The sequence below is a fragment of the Mus caroli genome, chromosome 13 (assembly GCF_900094665.2).
Source record: "Mus caroli chromosome 13, CAROLI_EIJ_v1.1, whole genome shotgun sequence".
NCBI lineage: Eukaryota > Metazoa > Chordata > Mammalia > Rodentia > Muridae > Mus > Mus caroli.
Genome location: NC_034582.1, coordinates 94,410,324 through 94,431,013, shown reverse-complemented (window position 1 = coordinate 94,431,013; position 20,690 = coordinate 94,410,324). Strand labels below are relative to the sequence as shown.

The window sequence follows — 20,690 nt, the reverse complement described above, 5'->3', positions numbered from 1 at the left end:
TTGTGAGCCACCATGTGGTTGCTGGGATTTGAACTCCGGACCTTCGGAAGAGCAGTCGGGTGCTCTTACCCACTGAGCCATCTCACCAGCCCCCACCAAATCTTAAATCAGATTTTTTTTTCTTCTTCTGTGACAGGGTTTCTTTATTCTGGCTGTCCTGGGACTTGCTTTGTAAACCAGTCTGGCCTCAAATTGAGAGGCCCATCTGCCTCTGCTTCCCTAGTGCTAGGATTAATGGCGTGTGCCACTAATGCTGGGCTATTAAATCTGAATTTTAAGATGGTAAAAATTTATCTAAAATATAATTGAAAGGTTTGTATTTTCTGAGATGATACAATCCTCTCATAAATTAAAATACAGAGTATGTGTGTGCCCATGGAGGCCAGGGGACAACCTTGGAGACTATTTCTCAGGCACTTCACATCTTATTTTTAAGACATAAAATATTTAAAAAATAAGACACCTTATTTTTAAGACTTCAGCCTAGAATGCATGAAGTAGGCTAGGCTAGCCCCAGAGCCCTAGAGAGCCACCTGTTTCCACCTCTCCAGCACTCAGTTTATAAGCAAGTGTCTGCCACCAAACCTATCTTTTTAAAAAGGTGGGTTCTGGAAATGGAAGTCTTGTCTTTGCAAACTCTTTACTGATAGCCATTTTCTCAGGACTATTATTATTTTTATAAAAATTGTATATACACACATTTTATAGGCACCAAATCTCTGCAAGAATATACCAGAATCCAGTAACATTGTTTCCTAGAGGGAGGAGGGAAGTGATCTGGGGAAAGAGGTAGGCTAGAAGGCTAGTCTAACATTTATACCAAATTCTGTATACAGAACAAGTATCATTTGCCGTATCCAGGGTAGCTCCAGGGACAGATCTGACTAGGAGTTGCAAGGGAATAAAGACAGACAGACAGACGATAGACAGACAAGCGGGCTATCAGGTGGATTGGGCCCTGTGATGGAGAAACCTCAGCACCCTGTAGCTCACCGTGTTGGGAGCTATTGCACACAGCTGAACTGTGCGGAGTTAGCACAGACAAGAAAGGAGGCAGTGAGTATGATACGCAACTGGATCAAGGAGACAGATTGACCTAATCTCAGGCCAGTCTCTATGCCATAAATACCCAAGGGAGAAAGTTATGGGGACATTTCTGCATGGTCAGTATCCACATACACCACAGGAAGGCTTGCCATCCCTCTGAGCCTCAGCCGTGGGGTGGAATGAAGGCTCTCCTAGGGGTCTGAGGCTATGGGGTCCACAGCGTGGCTCCGCCCATGGCTGGTACCCGTGTACTTAGACTCCACTCACTGGGATCTTCTTCGGCTCCCCACAGCCGCTAGTCCAAAGGGAAAACGTTTTCCGTAGTGTGTGGTGTCAGCTGTCTTTCTTGACTTCTCTTACTCCAGCAGCCGCCTGCTGAACCCAGAGCTAGCCAGTGCCAGCCATTTAGCTAGCCAGCTTATCCCAGGGACTGTTCTGTCCCCATGCTGGGTTTACAGCCCAAACGCTTGTCTTCATGCTTGCGCCGTAAGCACTTTATCCACGGTACCATCTTACCAGCCCTCAAAATTATTTAAGCCTACTTCTCATTGTGTGTGTGAGAGAGAGCGCCAATGCCAGCGCTCATGCGTTAGTCGGACGCTGAGACCCGGTGGGAGCTGGTTCTCTCCTTTGTTGTGTGGGGCCCGGAACTCAGGTCTCAGCCTTGGTCCGCTACTCGTGCTTACTCGGCCATCTCAGCAGTCCCACCCCACCCCTCTAATTTTTTTCAAAATAAAAGCAATACTGACAATGTATCTTTAATTTTCCATTTTTATCTAAGAGATCACCTACATTTGTGTATCCATTGATCAGATTTATTATCAATTCAATTTGAAGACAACTTTTTATCTTTAATAAGTTATATTCATATCTGAGATTGTGTAAGGTTTCTCACGGAGAAAAAGAAATCCAGGCAGCAGCTAGAGCTGCAACACAAGCTTTCTTCTGCTCAACCTCCGGCGTTCCTACACTGTGGACTGAGTGACGGTAGCCAGGCTTTTTTTCTTTTTTTTCCCCTTTGAAACAGTCTTACTATGCAGCCCTGGCTGGCCTAGAACTCACTGTGTAGACCAGCTGCTGCCTCCTAAGATCTGGGACTAAAGGTCTGTACGGAGGTGGTGCCTGGCTACCCAGTGTCTAAGTTAAGGGTTATGATCTTTGACCCACTGCTCAATCCATTTTGAGATTTGGTTGATATTGTCCTCTAGCTGTTCTGGTTCATTACTGGGCAGCTGATGCACGATTTCTTCTTTGTAAGATGCTATGGCTTCTTCATAAAGAACTTGAAAAATCTCACACTGAATATTGTCCTGTAGCTTCTTCTCATTATAACCCCTGGAAGGCAAAGAGAGGTTAAGCAAGCATACTAACTAAGCATTAACTATTGCTTCAAGAACAACCTAGTACCAGCACTCGGGAGGCAGAGACAGGCGGATTTCTGAGTTCGAGGCCAGTCTGGTCTACAAAGTGAGTTCCAGGACAGCCAGAGCTACACAGAGAAACCCTGTCTCGAAAAAAACCAAAAAAAAAAAAAAGAAAAGAAACGGTCTTGCGCCGGGCGTGGTGGCGCACGCCTCTAATCCCAGCACTCGGGAGGCAGAGACAGGCGGATTTCTGAGTTCGAGGCCAGTCTGGTCTACAAAGTGAGTTCCAGGACAGCCAGAGCTACACAGAGAAACCCTGTCTCGNAAAAAAAAAAAAAAAAAAAAGAGGGAAGTGTGGGATACCATACATCAATTGGATAACTCATTATAAAAATGTTATCTATAATTTACTAATCTCAAAGGTAATAAAGTCACTTACATAATGTTTAGGCAGTTTATAAACCAACTAAACAGCCAGTTAAAAGTAAAGGGCCAGAGGACCACTACATGGGATCTGTTTGTTGAAAAGCTACCCAGGCCATTTGGAACCTTTGACAGGAATAAAAGAGTTTGATAATGGCACTTCAAGAACCAGCCTCAATCCATTTTGTTCCCGGAAGCCACTGAGCTGGGATCAAAGGTGTGTGTCACAATGCCCAGCACATATCTTGTTAATTTTCATAACCTTCCCCACTGTTGGTATGGGGATAATTTGAATGGACAGTATTTAAACATAGAATATTAGTGCTTGGTCCTTTTCCTAGAAAAGGCTGTATAGAGGATAAAACATGGTAGTGTTGGGGTTTCTATCTGGTATATTATACTAAATCAAATTTTCAGTTGAAGCTGGGCAGTGTTGGTGCACTCAGGAGGCAGAGGCAGAGGCTGGCGGATCTCTGAGTTCAAGGTCAGCTTGGGCTACAGTAAGAGTTACAGGAAAGCCAAAGCTACAGTCTGGGGATGGGTGGGGGGGAATTCGGTTGAGGAATTCTTTTACTCAGGAAGTACTTTCTCGGGCCTTGCAGATGTCTCTGGCTCAGTATAACCATATCCATAGATTTAGCTTACAGAGAGCAGACAGAGCAGCTACTCTTCAAAGAGTGTCCTCACGTGGTATTATCAGCCAGCCTCATGAACCTGAACAAAGTTTATTTGCCTTAAGAACAAAGTCAGTGTTTCTTCTTTCCCTTACCTTGTTTCAAGTCGTTTATACAATACACCATTATCTGTTCTCAACACAAACACTATATGAAACCAGCGTTCGGGGAAGAAGTCACAGCCGTGGTAATCCACAATCACGCCGCCCTCTTGCATCTGATGCTCTAACTCATCGACAACCTGGGATGGGCACACACCAATAAAAAGGATGAATGGCGGGGGCAGTGGTGGCGCACGCCTTTGATCCCAGCAGCTGTGCACTCGCTCAGTGGTACTTACCCTATCCTCATCTAGGATAGGACAGCCATACTCCTCGTCGTAGCCGTCGTATAACTGCCCTGCAAGAGGGTACACGAGCTCGTTAGTAGTTTCCAAGCAGCCCTCACCGACTTAAGTTAATTCTAGATTGAGGAAACCCATCGATGATTTCTTCAGATCAAGACGGGGCACTGATACAATGACTCTGCATGGTCCACAAACATCTAGGGCCATAGCAAAAACTGGATCTTTCGTAGTAGGAAACCTGGCGGCAGCATAGCTCAAACTTACTTTGTTTGCTTTGTGCTGGAGTCAGGGCCTCTCCATGTAGACCAACCTGGCCTTGAACTAGGACTCCTCTGATCTCAACCTCTGGAGAACTAGGACTATAGGATGTGCCACCCTGCCCAGCTCATATCAAACGCTTACATTAAAAAAAAAAAAAATTTTTTTTGCCCCGAGGTGGTGGCACACACCTTTAATCCCAGCACTTGGGAGGCAGAGTCAGGTGGATTCAAGGACAGCCTGGTCTACAGAGTGAGTTCCAGGACAGCCAAGGCTATACAGAGAAACCCTGTCTCAAAAAAGCAAAAAATAAACAAACAAAAAAAATAAATAAAGATTTTATTTTTAAACTGTATTATTCTTGAGGCCAGAAGTGCTGAACCCCTGTAACTGCTATGATGGGTTGCTGGCTGTAAGCCATGAGGTAGTTCCTAGGAACTTAACTCTGGCTCTCTGAAAGAGCACAATTCACTCTTAACTACTAAGGCATCTCTCTAGCCCTAAATACATGGGGCTCTGTGTAGCCCTGGCTGTCCTGGAACTCACTCCGTAGACCAGGCTGTCCTCCAACTCAGAAATCTGCCTCTCTGCCTGCTAAGTGCTGGATTAAAGGTGTGACCCACCACTGCCTGGCCCAAATAATGTCTTTTAGTAGAAGGTTTACCTCCATCCCCCTTTAGGACAGGATCTCACTATATCTCTGGGTAGCACTGAACTCAAGAGATCCCCCTACCTAGTCCTCTTGAATACTGGGATTAAAGGCCTGAGCCACCCCACCTAGCTAAAAGATTTACTTTTAGTTACATATCTGTTCGTGTGTAGTTATGTGCCTCTGAGTGTGTGTGCCTGCAGAGGCCAGAACCATTAGGAACTGGAGTCATTACACAGTTGTGAGCCACCTCTGGGTGCTAGGAACTGAACTTTCTTCTCTGCAAGAGCAGTATGCATTCTTAGAGTCAGCTCTCCAGCCTTTCTCTGAAAAATTTAAGTATCAAAGTCTTTAAAGAGCAGGGGAGGGGAGCCAATATCAGAGCTATTAGTGGAAGAAAATAACATTTTGTTGTTGTTGTTATTGATTGGTAGGAAAAGGGAACACATGGACAGACAAATATAAACACTCTCACACATATCACTGTTGGGCCTCAATCCCAGCATGCTAAGAGGCAAATGCAGGAAGATTTCTGAGTTAGAAGCCAGCCTGGTCCACACAGTGAGTTCCAGGATAGCCAGGACTACACAGAGACCATGTCTCAACAAAACAACAACAAACAAAACAAAACAAAGCCACAAAAAACTAAATAACAACAACAAAAAAACAAGATTGGGCTCCAACTTAAGGTCAAGAATATAAGCTTGGGGGCTGGAGAGATGGCCCAACAGTTAAGAGCACTGACTGCTCTACCAGAGGTCCTGAATTCAATTCCCAGCAACCACATGGTGGCTCACAACCATCTGTAATTGGATTGGATACCCTCTTCTGGTATGACTGAAGACAGCTATAGTGTATTTGTATACATAAATCTTTTAAAAAGAAAAAAAAAGATTTTAAATTTGGGGGCTATAAGGCAGCTCAGCAGTTAAGAGCACTGGCTGCCCTTCCAGAGGTCCTAAATTCAATTCCCAGCAACAGCATGGTGGCTCACAGCCATCTATAATGAGATCTGATGGCCTCTTCTGGCATGCAGGCGCACATGCAGATAGAGCACTCACATACATAAGATAAATCTTTTAAAAAGTACACACATACACATACAAATATACATACATACACACTCACTTAAAAATAATAAGAACAAATCTGTATTACCATTTCTTAAAGATTATCTGAGTACGCTATCTGCAGTTACACCTGCAGGCCACAAGAGGGCATCAGAACTCACAGGTGGTTGACTTAGGAGGTCCGGAGGAGCAGCCAATGCTCCCAACCCTTAAGCTCTCTCCAGCCCCGCTTCATTACTATTTTAAATCTAAAACAGCCACATATGAAGTAAAACACCTTTAATCCTGGCATACAGACAAGACACCCAGACACGTACGCATTTTTTTATTTAAAAAAATTATATGCTGTCGAAAAATTAGATGCAGTAAAATTAAGCTTTAGGATTAGAGTCTAATCTCTTGCAATGTTTGTTCTACATATGTTTTCTTTAAAGGTTTATTTAATGTGTGCTTCTGTTCGCCTTCTTTAGAGGTTTATTTAACATGTGTTTCTGTCCGCCTCCATGTCCCTGTGAACCACATGGATCCCGGGTCCAGAAGCCCGAAGGGGCAAAGGAACTGAGTTATGAACAGTTCCGAGCTGCGTGTAAGTGCTGAGGACCAAACATTAGCTGCCGAGCCAGGTCTCCGGCCTCCTTTGATGTAGAAGGAAGGTTCTAATTTTTAAAAAAGATTTATAGTTAACATATATGAGTACACTGTCACTGACTTCAGACACACCAGAAGAGGGCATTGGATCCCATTACAGATGGTTGTGAGCCACCACGTTGTTGTTGGGAATTGAACTCAGGACCCCTGGAAGAGCAGTCAGTGCTCTTAACCACTGAGTTGTCTCTCCAGCCCCCTAATTTTTTTTTTGTTTGTTTGTTTGGTTTTTTTGAGACAGGGTTTCTCTGGTTAGCCCTGGCCGTCCTGGAACTCACTCTGTAGACCAGGGTGGCCTCGAACTCAGAAATCCGCCTCCTCTGCCTCCCGAGTGCTGGGATTAAAGGCGCGTGCCACCACTGCCTGGCTGTACATATGATCTTAATACAGGAAAGATCAAAAAGCTTCATTTGATCAAATGACTGAAAGTTCAAAACATTAAATCAATTTCCCATGCCAAGTTTTATGATTTGAGGAAACTGTAAATATGCACAAAATCCCTCGTATGAGAGAAGTATACTGGGTTCACTGAATGGGGGAAAAAGAGGAAGAATGGCTACAAATAAAGCTGAAGACCAGCTCATGAGAGATCCAAGTACAAAGGCTGAGCTGGGCGGAGGATGCCTGTTAAGCCCAGGACTCAGTGAGAGGCGCAAAAAGGATCTCAAGTTTTAGGATAGGCCGTGTTCTAAGCAAGCTACAACTGCAGACTCTCCTTTCTAAAGGCTCCCACCAACATTCTGGTTCAACCTTGCCATTCTCTTCTCTCTCATCCTCTTCTAACATCAGTTGTAGCCTCCCCTCTCCCAGCCTTAAAGGTTCCACTGTTTACACCTGGATGGAGCTTCCCGCTCAATCGTTCTGCCATGCCCACTGCTAGAACCTGCTGCTTTGCTGTTTGGAGCCATACATGTGGTCACCCTGCTACTGGATCTCAAGATTATTTGGCAGGAATCGGGTCCCTCCCCCTCCTTCATAACTGAGTGTCAGAAATAAAAAATTGAGCTTTGACCAAAATCTGCCTGTCTTAACTGCACCATTTTCTCTCGTCGCCTAGCCCTTCTTCTCTTCCAGGTTTCCAAAATGCCTTTCCAGGCTAGAACCCAGGCTGTGATCTGCTGGCCAGACACAACAATCAGTGAACAATAGTATCAAAAGGCAGGTGGGAGATACCGCAGACCGAGCAGGATTCTCACACGAGGCTGGCGTCTCAGGTGGCAGATACAAAGTAGCAAGCCCTGAGTTTTAGCTCCAGCACCAAAAACACCAGGTGTCGGGTGCACACTTAGAAATGGCTCAGCCAGTAAAGGTAATTGCTACCTTACCATTTGAGTTTGATGCCTAGGGCCCCCATGGGGAGAGCTGGCTCCTGCAAGTTGTTCAGCCGTGGAAAGCTCTGACCGATACATACAACATAAGTAGTATTAAAATAATCCCAGACAGAGGCCCCACGCCAAGAAGGTAAGAAAGGAGCATTGCATAGACTTTTTCTTTCTTTCAGAGAAACTATCAGAAGTTACAGACCAAGTATAACTGCACAGAGAGTACATGTGTACGTGTGGCAAGTTAGAATCAGGAGGTGGTAGGAAGATTTCAAGCCATGCTTTTTTTTTTTTTTTTTTTTTTTTTTTTTTTTAGGTTTTTCAAGACAGGTTTTCTCTGTGTAGCCCTGACTGTCCTGGAACTCACTCTGTAGACCAGGCTGGCCTCGAACTCAGAAATCCACCTGCCTCTGCCTCTCAAATGCTAGGATTAAAGGCATGCACCACCACTGCCAGGCTTCAAGCCATACTTTTTAAGTACGATAATTTGGAGATGTGTTTGCAAAGTTTAGACATGTATAACAAGTATCCAGAAATTAGGCTTCCAAAATTACAAACACAAGTCACCAGGTGGAAGGTGATTAGTAAACGGGAGTGTGAGCAGGAGGGAAAGGATTACGAGATAGCTGAATCACCTTAGAGCCAGTAAACAAAGGTTTGCAGGGTTGTTCCTTAGCTAAGGTAATCATAGCAGAAGCTTGCTAATGAAGAGAGAAATCACGATCTAGTTACTGTGCAAGCACTCCGGGGTAGAGTATATGCTTATTAGCATGTATGTAAAGACCTGGTTCTATGTGAAATGAATTCAATACCCCTGTATTATTCTACCTAGACCTACATGTACCCTGGAGTTAGACTTCATTGTGCAAAAAGTTACTAAACTACAGGTAGGAAAGTTGAGGGTGCTACGGTGTCAGAGTATGAACATAAGTCTATGGGGCTGAAGAGAAGGCATGTTGGTAAATGGCAGGTTTAGCTCCTGCAGACCAGAACTGTTTCCAGCACCCACATGGGCAGCTTACAGCTGTCTGTAACTCTAACTTGGGGGGGGGGGTCACATACAAGCTGCATATGAGAAAGACCACCAAGTGGAGAGGAATCCAGAACAGAGGACACAGGATTAGCATTCTCACACACCTTTGCTATTGAGAGGCTCAGTCACAAGAACCATTTTAGCCAGAGTTAGGAGAAACATTTAAACTTTAAAAAGTCAGACAGGGCCAGAAGTGGTGGACTTCTGTATCATCAATCATTTGTGAGCCAGCAGTTCCAAGGGACCTGGAGCCCTCATCTGGCCTCCACAGGCACCAGACACACACAGCACAGTGCAGTGCACTTACAGGACCCCCCACACACACAAGAAAAGGAAAAAAAATGCCTGAGTATAACAAAATATGACCAAAAAGGTTCCATTTAAAAATGGAACTAAGAGGGGGCTGGCAAGATGGCTCAGTGGGTAAGAGCACTGACTGCTCTTCCAAAGCCCGGAGTTCAAATCCCAGCAACCACATGGTGTCTCACAACCACCCGTAATGAGATAATGAGATCTGACACCCTCTTCAGGTGTGTCTGAGGACAGCTACAGTGTACTTATGTATAATGATAAATCTTTTTTTTTTTTTTTTGCTTGTGTAAGTCATACTTTTTAAAAAAAATTATGTTTTTAATTAGGTATTTTCTTCATTTACATTTCAGATGCTATCCCAAAAGTCCCCATGATAAATAAATCTTAAAAAAAAAAGGAACTAAGAAACTAGGCCACTGAGGAACTTAAATCTAAGCATATAAATGAAATATAGTTTATATGAATAAATCTTGACCAAGTAGTCTCTCCAAATACATGTATCATGGATAGATAAGTCAGAGAAAATACCCTAAAAGTGACTTATACACAGGAGGCTATAAATCTGGCTGGGTGTGGTAGTAAACACCTTTAATCCCAGCACTCAGGAAGGATCTGTGAGTTCAAGGCTGGCCAACATAGGTAGTTCCAGGATATCCAGTACTACGGAGACCCTCTCTCAAAAACCAATAAACACCTGACGCCATTAGAGGTAAGGTAGCAAAGTAGACGCAGTAAAAGACTGTAAACCTTCCAGCTGAGGGGGAAATTGTTTTTGAAAACATAACTGCCAAAGTACCAAGAATCAAACTGATAAATGACAATTTTATTTTTTATGCATAAAGGTTGATGAAAAACCATCACTAGTTCTAGTAAAACTGAACATTTTAATCAAAAAGCAAAGTATACTTATGAAATACCACTTTCTGAAGTACAGCTTTAAAACATCTAACATGCTTTTTAAATTGTAGTACAATGGATCCAAGTCCAAGAACACAGGTTGCATGCATCACGGCTAGACTACATATTATCATAGTCATCATCGTCATCGTCATCATCGTCATCATCCTCCTCTTCACGTTTTCGTTTCAGTGCATTTGCTGACTCGGCTGTATTTTGTGATACCATATTAGTAGTAATAAGAATGTTTTTGGACCCAATTAATGATGGATTAATAAGAACATTCTGAACTGTTGATGTTGCAGGGATAGAAGCTTTTACAGCAGGGGACTGAGAAGCAGGCATCTGCACTGTAAACCTCTGTCCTGTGAGGGACACTGGGGTGCCCACTTTAGTTGAAACAGACATGGTTTGTGGAGTCGGTGTACCTAGTGTGGGAGTACTCGGTCTACTAGAAACTGAACCAACACTTAATCTCGGAACTGTTATTCTTCCTGCAGGAGCAGGTGCCTTTTTCTGTAAAGACTTAAGCCTATAGTTTGGGGCAGTTAAGCAGTATCTATCAGGTGGCAATCTAGGACCTGAATATGGCTTGATCAGTGGCAAAGGGGTTTGATTTCTTTGTCGTGCAATATCTAATAAGAAATCTCTCGGGGGTGGAGAAGTGAAAGACTGGTCAGCACGGCACTGGATTGCCAGTCGTACATCATCAGCATCAACAGTAGCTTTCTTAGCATGGCTGGAATAGATTTTAGCATCATCTAGAATTGTGGTCACATATCGGAAGGCAAACTCCAGCATCTGATTTATAACTCTTGGCTCATATTCTGTAATCCCCATATCCTTCAGGATTTGTGCCATCATCTGTGCATCTTTCGGCATGCTCTTGGGAGACGCCATCTTGCCAGACTCCATGATATCCGCTGATCAGACTTTAGGTCATTTAAAAAAAATACGGAAATTAGATCAAACCGAAATAGTTACTTTAGTAGCAACTGCTAGGAATTTAAAATTTTCAAATGTTTTAAACTTTAAAAAATATATTTAAAATACAAAACATCAACCTCTTTTTCTAATTAAGCATATTTAAACTTCCCTTTGGTTAAATACTAAATTCCTTCTCTGAATGTAGACTATAAAAAGGATGACACAAATAAGTTAAATAATAAAAGATTAGGGGAAAACAGGGTAAAATAAGTAAAACTACCACACTTTAGACTATATGCAATGAGTCTGGGCATGCAACTGTCAAAGTGATTTTTAAAAAATAATATAGTCATGTTCTAATGGTTTGAGTTCACAGTAACCTGTCCTTCCTGAGAGATCAATATGTCTCATATATTCATTAAAAATCACTCAAACCTTTGTGTCTGCTGAACACAGCATTTTCCCTCTTCTTCATATTCAGATCTTATCTATCGAGTCTCCTAACAGAAACTCTCCTAATTATTACTGTTTGCAACAATTCTAGTTATTTTGGGTTAGGGAAGGGAAAATGTCCAAAATAACCATGTAATGCTACTACCTGCTATACATGTGACACTTCTTCTTTCTCAGGTCCCTAGCACAACAGAACTGCTTACTACCAGGATCCTTCTGCTTTCTGGACCTCTAGCAACACTTAGCAGGACTAACACTACTACCTGACTTAAAAACAAAAACACAACATCAAAGTGACCCTTACCTTCTCGAGCTAGATCTCCCACATTAACGTACTTCAGGCCTGATCTTGATGCAAGTTCTTTGCCTAGTGTGGTTTTTCCAACCCCTGGTGTACCTGTAAGATTAGACACAGAAAAATACTGTTCAACTACTACTTATTTGTCAGCCATCTTCTGCCCTTAAGGTTCTTAACGGATATAAAGCTTGGTATGGTGGTGTTCACCTTTAATCCCAGCACTTGGGACAGAGGCAGGTGAGAATCTCTGGGACTTCAAGACCAGACTAGGCTACATAGTGTCAGGACAGCCAGGGGCACATAGGAAAGTCCTATCTCAAAACCAAACCAAACCAGCCAACCAAAAAATTCTCCTGAAATTAGTCTACTCGTGTCTATATCCTAATCTCCAGGGATAGGACTGCAGCAATTTTGATGCCAATTCTACCTGCCAACAACAATATTCCCAGCATAAAACCGGGCACCTCGCTGGGCATGGTGGCGCACGCCTTTAGTCCCAGCCCTCGGGAGGCAGAGGCAGGTGGATTTCTGAGTTTGAGGCCACCCTGGTCTACAGAGTGAGTTCCAGGACAGCCAGGACTATAAAGAGAAACCCTGTCTTGAAAAACCAAAAAAAACCAAAACAAAAAGACAACAACAACAAAAAAACCCACCTCAAATACACTATTATCATTTATTGCATTAATAAAAAACTTAAAAAACATTCAATGGGGCTGGAGAGATGGCTCAGCGGTTAAGAGCACCAACTGCTCTCTTCCAAAGGTCGTGAGTTCAAATCCCAGCAACCACATGGTGGCTCACAACCATCCTTAATAAGATCTGATGCCCTCTTCTGGGGTGTCTGAAGACAGCTATAGTGTACTTACATATAATAAATAAATCTTTAATAAAAAAACAGATTCAATGGGAAACAAGTTTAGTATGAGCAATACCGTTACTACCATTTCCCCCTAACAAGAAAACCTTCCCCAGAGGGAACTACTTTAACCCAGTTTCTTACTTAACTTTCTATGTGTTCATGTATATCTAAGGGATACTTAGTGTGTATTTAAGTAAGTGTATAATACACATTGTATATATCCACACACAGCATAGATACCCTTTTGTATAAATGACACTATGCATAGTTTGCTTTTCTCCTTTTACAGCTAATACCCCCCCCCCACACACCCTTTATTATTATTATTTTTTATTTTTTGTTTTTCGAGACAGGGTTTCTCTGCATAGCCCTGGCTGTCCTGGAACTCACTTTGTAGACCAGGCTGGCCTCAAACTCAGAGATCCACCTGCCTCTGCCTCCCATGTGCTGGGATTAAAGGCGTGTGCCACCACTGCCCTGCTTATAGCTAATACCCTTAAGACAATCAAATGCATAATGTTCAAACTTAAGTCAACTTGAACATTGTAAGAAATCCTGAAAAATCATGTCTCTGTATTCAGGAAAATATACTTCCACTGTAATAACACATCAATCTCAACTCCTCCTCAGCACGTGTGAACCCTGTCTGTATTCAACTCTCATCCCATTCAGACCTACAGAGTTCTGAAGATGTCTTGTCCGTCCCTCCCCCAAACCGGTACTGTTCTAGGTTGGCCTTTGCCTTTTCATCCTCCTTAGTATTGGAATGACAGACATACGCCACCCCATCTAGTCCATGTAGTTCTGGGGATCTGATTCCAGGGCTTCCTGCCTACTACTAAGTATTCTACCAACTGATCTACATCACTCTCTGCAGCCTACTGGCTTCAGAATCTGAAAGCCCCAAGAAACTGTCTGACCATGCAAATCAGGTATTGTAAAATGTTCCTCCTAAGGAATCTTAAAAGCTAAAGTCTGCAGAGCTAAGACAGACAACAACCTCACCTGATTCATTACCTAACAAAACAAACAGCAGCTGAATTTTTTTCAATTTTTCCCATCTTTGTACAACTGGCCTACGACGCTACTAAACGCTACAACTTAACCTTTCTTATTAAAGCTCCGAAACGTCCCACCCACGATCAGCTCCAGATCACCACAAACGCTCAGAAACCTTAACACTGAAACAACAACAAAGCCCGTGGCGCGAACCGAACTAAGTAACAGTTCATTAGTCACGTCTCTTCACAAGCATCCCAAAATCATCTACCGAAACCTTTCGGGAAGTGTTTCTCAAAAGCAAAGGGGTATCTAAAAATAAAAAATAAGTAAGAAGGTGACGACCAGGAAGGCCCAAAGACTGGGGTACCCACCATCACCACATCTCCTAACGGCTAAAAACTGCCTCACCGCACCTCGATTTTTAAAAACCCCAAGCCCAACCGCGACAAAGGCTCAGCAGCCCATTCTCTAGGCAAAGATACCAGATTGACAAAGGCCAAGCGTCCGGCGGAGCGACGGGGCAGCGGGAGAACAGGAGCGGGCCGCCACTCTCCCTCTCCTCGGCGCGGCGTCTGACCAACCGAACCGCCGCCTCCGCCGCTCCCCCCGCCCCCTACCCCAACGGTCGCGAGCGCCGGGTCCTGACGTGCCAGCCGACACGGCCCCGCCGCGCGGCCTGCGGAGCGCCCCCGGGACCTCACAGCCCTCGGCAAATCCCGGCCCGGCCCGACCCGGCCCCGCCGCGCGCCCTAACCGGTGAGCAGGATATTCGGAAGCTTCATAGTCCTCCTTCCCCCGCAGCCAAAGCCTCCGCTCACGCGCCCGACCCGACGCGCTTGCCAGGGAGGAACCGGAAAGGGCGGGCGGGCGGGTGGAGGGGCGGTCTCGTGCGCCTGTCCGCGGCTAGGTTCCCTCGAGGCCCTCCGCAGGGCTCGCACGCACTCAGACCTCACCTCGGCACGCACCAGGGACTCCGGTGGCCTCGGGTCCTACGCTTCCATCTAATGGTGGGAAGCCGGGCCCGGAGTCCGGCCTGCGTTTCGGGTCAGGCAGTGCGCTAGACGCCTATGGCCCTTGCTCGCTTTCCGGCCCCTCCCCTCTGGCTGCGTCGCGGAAGCGCCGTCCATGAGGAAGGTCCCCAGGAGGCGGGCCCTCCAACAGCCTGCGGCTGAGCCGGGAGGGCTGGGCGGCGGAGTACAGCCCGGGCTTCTCCACTTTTTTCCGCCCGCGAGGGGACGCAGCTCCTGGAAAGTAAGGACGCCGCGGCTTCCGCTTGATTTATTAATGTCTCAGAGGCGTGAGGTCAGCTGTGTCTTCACGCCTACCTGGGCTGGGTCCTTCCCGGCCCGCCCTCCAGTCTGGACTGGTGTAGGATATAGGTGAGGAGCTCTGGCCTGGAGCCATGGTGCGAGGTGTCAGCTCTGCTCACTGGTGATTGCAGAAACACCTAAGGACTGACGTGCGAGCTTTGTGTCCCTGTCCCCTGTGCAGTGTGTGAGGTGGAGGTGGATTGGCTAGGGGTAGTGTTGAAGTTCTCGTTATCTCCGGCGCGTTTCCCAAGCCTGGTATCATCAGAGACCGTTGTTTGTTTATCGAAGGAGGTGACTGTCAGTCTTGTTTTCTAAGAGCCCTGATCATTGAGCATCTTTCATTTCGACAACTATAATCTCTTTCTTTCTTTCTTTCTTTCTTTCTTTCTTTCTTTCTTTCTTTTTGTTTGTTTTTTCGAGACAGGGTTTCTCTGTGTAGCCCTGGCTGTCCTGGAACTCACTCTGTAGACCAGGCTGGACTCGAACTCAGAAATCCGCCTGCCTCTGCCTCCTGAGGGCTGGGATTAAAGGCGTGTGCCACCAAGCCTGCCCTCGACAACTATAATTTCTTAAGCAGACGTTTTTGTGTCCCTTTGAAACGTCAGGCTCTAATCCTAAATTAGATAGGGGAAGAAGATTTGTTTTATTAGGTGCCAAAGTTTTCAGCGTGTGGGCTTGTGTGTACCTACAACTCTAAAATAGATGGGTGCACCTTCCAATATATACATTTATCCAAAGTAACTAATAAGTCTGACTTTATTTTTTCCCCTTAAATTGTAAATCCACAGTACTTGGTAACATGACATGAAATAAAAATTTCAGCATAAAAATAAAAATGTTTATATGGGATTAATTTTTCTTTATAATAAAAGGTAAGTGCACAAATATGTGGTTATTCTGTTTCATTCATCGTTGAGTTTTTATGAACAGCTTTTATTTATATTATACCATTACAGATAGATTATCTGATTAAATTGTAATCATTTAAAATTTATTTTAAGATTTTAACATCTTTATTTGAGCCCTTATTTCATGGTTGATTATGTATTTTGGTATTAATCCTGAATTTACAGTTTTTTTTATAATTTGAGCTATTTTTCTTTTTCCCCCAAGGTGAATTATACTTCAACATACTCTAAATTGTATGCTACTGATGGGAACTGTTAAAGTTTATAATGTCAGAAACTTTCCTTAGACCAAAGGTGTCTTCCACAAAGGTATGATATACATAAAATGGCCATGTGGTGATTGCCTAAAGAAAATGAGAAAAGTTTGTTTGTTCTTAGTGCTTTATGCCTGTCAAAGTAGTGATAGTCCAGTGTCTGTTGCAATCAGTGATCTGAAGTCTGGTAAGCTGCAAAACAACTATAACCATAATTATGAAAAGCCTCCTTTTTTTTCTTTTCTTTAATTTTCTTCTTTCTTTCTCTCTTTTACTTTTTCAAAACAGTTTCTCTTTGTAGACTTGGATATCTTGGAACTCAATCTTTAGATCTGGCTGGCCTCTGTCTTCTGAGTGCCTGGATTAAGGGCACAAACCACTACGCCCAATTTTGAAAAAGCATTTGTAATTCCAGTTACTCTTGAAGAGATACATATGTGGTTGTTGGTTAGTTTAACCACAGGCCCTACCTGATGTTCAGTGTGTCATTTTTCAGCAAGATAGGAATTGTGAGGAAGTGTAGACTCATGCAAGAGAGCTGGGAGCTGTTTCCCTAAGGGGACTCTAATTTTTTTCTGATTTCAAGAAAATTATATAACTTTGCTGTTTTTCTTCCTCATGGTAGATGGGAGTAAGAAATAAAAGTACAACGTGTATAAATAACGTACAAATCAATATTGCCTTCAGAAGGTTTCGTATAAAACTATTTTCATGCACTTTTAAATATAGCAGAAAGAAAATGATTATAGTATCATTGCCAATCCTTTGACATAGAAGAAATGAGTCAGGTGGCTATGACAACATTTTTTTCTTTCTGTACATCTTTTTTCTTCTACTTCTGATAATATTTTTGACCCTTTGACCAAAGGGTGACGTGTGAATTAGATTGATAAAATAGTTATCAGTCCACATTTCTTCCCATAAGCCTTATCTCAATTTCAGTTTTGGAGTCTGTCTCTTGAGAGGAATATTATCTAACAAGGAATTCACAACTGTAAGACCCCTCCTTTGCTGATCTCCCTTCCCTTCTGCCTCAGACATCAAGACTGAAGCCAGGGCCTAGCGATGTCAGATGAGCATTCTATTGCTAAATCATGTTGCTGACAGAAGCAGAGGATCCTTTAAGAGAGTGTATTCTAGCTTCCCCATTAGTTAAGCAGGAAATTTCGAAAACCATGTGATAGGTTAGATTATTCTAGATTATAATAAAGAGTATTAAAACCCACTTTTGGGGTGCTGGAGAGATTGCTCAGCAGTTAAGAGCTCTTCCAGAAGACCAAGGTTTAATTCCTAGCACCACATGGCAGCTTATAACTGTAAGTCCAGTTTCAGTGGGTCTGACACATCTCGTGCAGACATACATTGCAGGCAAAACACAATGCACATTAAAAAAAAATCCATTTTTAAACTTTGTTTGATTTAAAGTATTTGAGGCAGGTTCTCATGTGGGCCAGTCTATTCTCAAACCTGCTGCTCTCCTCTCAAATGCTGGACTTAGAAGTTAGTGCTGCCATGCCTAGACATCTAGAAAATTTCATTATCTTAAAACCTTTTTAGTACTGTTATTTTAGGTTAAAATTGCTCGATTTGACATTTTTTATGCATTTATGAAGGTTTTTATTTTTATTTATTCATTTTGGTTTTTTTGAGACAGGGTTTTTCTGTAGCCCTAGCTCTTCTAGTACTTGCTTTGTAGACCAGGCTGGCCTTGAACTCAGATTTACCCCTGCCTCTCCTTCCCAGATACTGGGATCTACTACCACCTGGCTTTTACAAAGGTTTTTTAAAGAAAAGGAATAGAGGGAGATGTGGTGAGGTTAGCAGTTTCTGTTGGACTAGAACACATGTACTTTCCTGTTCTGGTGATTCCAATATTCTTTCCCTAGATAGTTCCATGAAAAAGACATCACCTTCCCCAGAAGCCTGTCTCACTTATTAAAGTGTTGGTTGCTTCATAAACTGAAAGAAAAAAAAAAACAAAAAAAAAACCCACAATGCAGTCATAATCACCAGGCTCAGCATCATGATTCTTCACCTTTATCTTTATAAAGTCTTAAGATAAACATGGGGTGTGGTGGCACATACCTTTCATGGGAGGCCGAGGCAGGATCACTGAGTTTGAGGCTAGACTGGTCTACAGAGTGAGTTCTAGGACAGCCAGGGCTACACAGAGAAACACTGTCTCAAAAAAGTAAATATGTGGGGGCTGGAGAGATGGCTCAGTGGTTAAGAGCACTGACTCTTCTTCCTAGGTTCTGAGTTCATTTCCTAGCAACCACATGATGGCTCACAGCCATCTGTAATGGGATCTGATGCCCTCTTCTGGTGTGTCTGAAGACAGTGACAGTGTACTCACATACATAAAATAAATAAAATCTTTTTAAAACATTTTTTTCCATGTGGTTGCTGGGATTTGAACTCAGGACCTTCAGAAGAGCAATTGGTGCTCTTAACCACTGAGCCATTTCTCCAGCCTTTAAAAACATTTTAAAAAAGTAAACATGCATAGGTATATAACGTGAGTGTGTAGGCCAGAGAGCATTACTGAGTGTCTTCCTCAATCATTTCTCTACCTTTGAGATAGGGTTTCTCACTGAACTAGTTTATCCTAGACTAGACTGGCTGGCTATCAAGCTCCAGCAATCTTGGTATTTCTGCTTCCCCATATGGTATCATATGCATATGTAGCTACACATGCATTTTACATGGGTATTTAAAGGCCAATTTTTTTTTTCTTTGAGACAGGGTTTCTCTGTATAGCCCTGGCTATCCTGGAACTCACTTTGTAGACCAGGTTGGCCTCAGAAATCTGCCTGTCTCTGCTGGGACTAAAGGTGTGCACCACCACGTCCAGCCTTAAAGGCCAAATTTAAGTCATTATGCCAGTGCTACATCTCCCTAGCCCAGTTTGTGAATGTAAAATAGCACCTGTTTTTTCCTTGCTGGAGGACTGAACCAAGCACTTTTTATGTGTATGTTGTTTTGACTGCATGTCTATATTTGGACCACATGTGTGTCTGGTGCCCACAAAGGCAAGAAGATGGTTGTGGATCCCCTAGAATTGAAGTTAGAGATTGTGAGCTGACATGTGGGTGCTAGTAATCAAAGTGGGATCCTCTGAAAGAGCAGCAAGTGTTCTTGACTGCTGAGCCATCTCCAGCCCAGTATTTATGTTTTAGTTGTATCAAGAAATTTAAAGCAAAATCTGGACGGCAAGATGGCTTAGTGGCTAACGGCCTTGTCATCAAGGTTATGACCATAATTTGATCTCCAGGACTAACATGGGAGAAGAAGAGAGCTAGCTTACGTAGATTATTTTCTGACCTCCACATGTACAGTGGGACACACACAAATAGAGCAAATAATTTAAAAAGTAGGGTTGGTGACATGGTTCAATGGACAAAGGTGCTTGCTGCCAAGCCTGACAGCCTTGGTTCAGTCTCAAGAACACACACTGGTAGAGAATCAACTCCCACAATTTATCTTCTGTTTCTACATGTGTGTTGTGTTATATGCATGTGCACACACATAATCAATAAACTAATTAAAAATGTAATAAAACTCTTTGGAGGCTACACAGTGAGACCTTGTTTCAAAAATAAAATAAAACTTCTATCTTTATTGAGTGTGTTGGAACATGCATGCCTGTAATTCCAGCATTTGAGGAGTGAAACAGGAGGTAGAAGCAAGACTAACCTAGGATATGTGACAGACTGTTTCAAAAAAGAATAAAGTCCTCTGTTTTACCCAGGAAAGACTACTTAATAAAAAGAATTAAGTTTCTGTTCTTGTTTTGTAGCATCCATCATTACCATGACTAAGTATACAATTATGCAAAATTTAACACTTATTCTAAAATAGAAAATTAACTAGAAATTCACAGAAATATATCTACCTGAAGAACTAATTTGTTGCCTACACTTAAGAGGTAGAGACAGAAGGTTCTCAAGTTTTAGGCCATCATAGATGATACAGCAAGACTGTCTCAAAAAGAAAGCAGAAATCAAAGTGCTGAGTGAGGCAATATCGTGCCTATAAGGCTCATTCTCGGGAGGCTGAGATAGGAGCGGGTGCAACTTAAGGCAGTCCTCAGTACATAGTGCCTGCCAGGTCGGCTTGAGCATGGCCTGTTTCAGAAATCCTAGGTAATTTGCAGAACCTGAAGCATTGCAGTCATGCTGTAAAGTAGTTGAGTTGCAGAGTGACTAGATATGAAAACTGTAGTAATTGTAGTCTCATTTCTTCTCAGGTGACAGACTGGGTAGCTCCAGCCTTTGATGACTTTGAAGCCAACACTGCCATCACCACCATCACTGCATCATCTTTAAGTTTTAGTAACTCCAGTAACAGAAGAAAATATTTGCCCTCCACATTAGAAAGTAACAGATTGTCGGCTAGAAAAAGAGGAAGGCTCTCTTTAGAACAGACTCATGGTCTAGAAACTTCAAAAGAACATCTGTCTGACAATGAGCCGTGGGTGGATAAATATAAACCAGAATCTCAGGTATGTGCTGAGTACCATACAAACACGTCTGCAGGTTGTTAGGATGCATGCGCATGGATAATAAAGAAGACATTTTCGGATTTTTAAAAAAAAAAATTTTTTTTTGAGACAGGGTTTCTCTGTGTAGCCCTGGCT

At 43.1% G+C, this 20,690-nt stretch overlaps 3 protein-coding genes across 6 annotated transcripts in view; 1 reads left to right on the top strand and 2 right to left on the bottom strand.

The window, feature by feature from the left end:
* Nucleotides 1-1,848: 1,848 nt before the first annotated feature.
* Ak6 (adenylate kinase 6) lies at nt 1,849-14,430 on the bottom strand. Its single transcript, XM_021180799.1, has 5 exons — nt 14,334-14,430; nt 11,725-11,817; nt 3,849-3,907; nt 3,604-3,749; nt 1,849-2,382 (listed from the first exon to the last, which is right to left on the bottom strand). The coding sequence occupies exons 1-5, from the start codon at nt 14,359-14,361 to the stop codon at nt 2,190-2,192; spliced, it is 519 nt and encodes a 172-aa protein (XP_021036458.1). The 5' UTR covers nt 14,362-14,430; the 3' UTR covers nt 1,849-2,189.
* On the bottom strand, nt 9,946-14,436 carry Taf9 (TATA-box binding protein associated factor 9). 2 transcript variants are annotated; one of them, XM_021180797.1, is made up of 3 exons: nt 14,334-14,436; nt 11,725-11,817; nt 9,946-10,972 (listed from the first exon to the last, which is right to left on the bottom strand). In XM_021180797.1, the coding sequence occupies exon 3, from the start codon at nt 10,953-10,955 to the stop codon at nt 10,161-10,163; it is 795 nt and encodes a 264-aa protein (XP_021036456.1). In that variant the 5' UTR covers nt 10,956-10,972; nt 11,725-11,817; nt 14,334-14,436; the 3' UTR covers nt 9,946-10,160. The 2 variants fall into 2 exon arrangements, with proteins under 2 accessions (XP_021036456.1, XP_021036457.1); XM_021180798.1 differs by lacking the exon at nt 14,334-14,436 and adding an exon at nt 14,062-14,171.
* Nucleotides 14,437-14,693: 257 nt separating this feature from the next.
* The window catches only part of Rad17 (RAD17 checkpoint clamp loader component), a 32,175-nt gene continuing 26,178 nt past the window's right edge, over nt 14,694-20,690 (top strand). The window contains exons 1-3 of one of the 3 annotated variants that reach the window (XM_021180024.2): nt 14,694-14,830; nt 16,003-16,106; nt 20,301-20,555. In XM_021180024.2, the coding sequence (XP_021035683.1) occupies nt 16,065-16,106; nt 20,301-20,555 (297 nt within the window). In that variant the 5' untranslated portion in view covers nt 14,694-14,830; nt 16,003-16,064. Of the gene's footprint in view, nt 14,959-15,001; nt 15,181-16,002; nt 16,107-20,300; nt 20,556-20,690 lie in introns of those variants that run through there. The other 2 variants (XM_029468516.1, XM_029468517.1) reach the window with 2 other exon arrangements.

Coding starts and splice junctions, on each gene's coding strand:
- Taf9 (XM_021180797.1), bottom strand. CDS start 10,955: ATGGAGTCTGGCAAGATGGCGTCTCCCAAGAGCATGCCGAAAGATGCA.
- Ak6 (XM_021180799.1), bottom strand. CDS start 14,361: ATGAAGCTTCCGAATATCCTGCTCACCG. Junction 3,750..3,848: donor CTATCCTAGATGAGGATAGG/GTAAGTACCACT, acceptor TGCCCATCCCAG/GTTGTCGATGAGTTAGAGCA. Junction 2,383..3,603: donor TATAAACGACTTGAAACAAG/GTAAGGGAAAGA, acceptor TTTGCCTTCCAG/GGGTTATAATGAGAAGAAGC.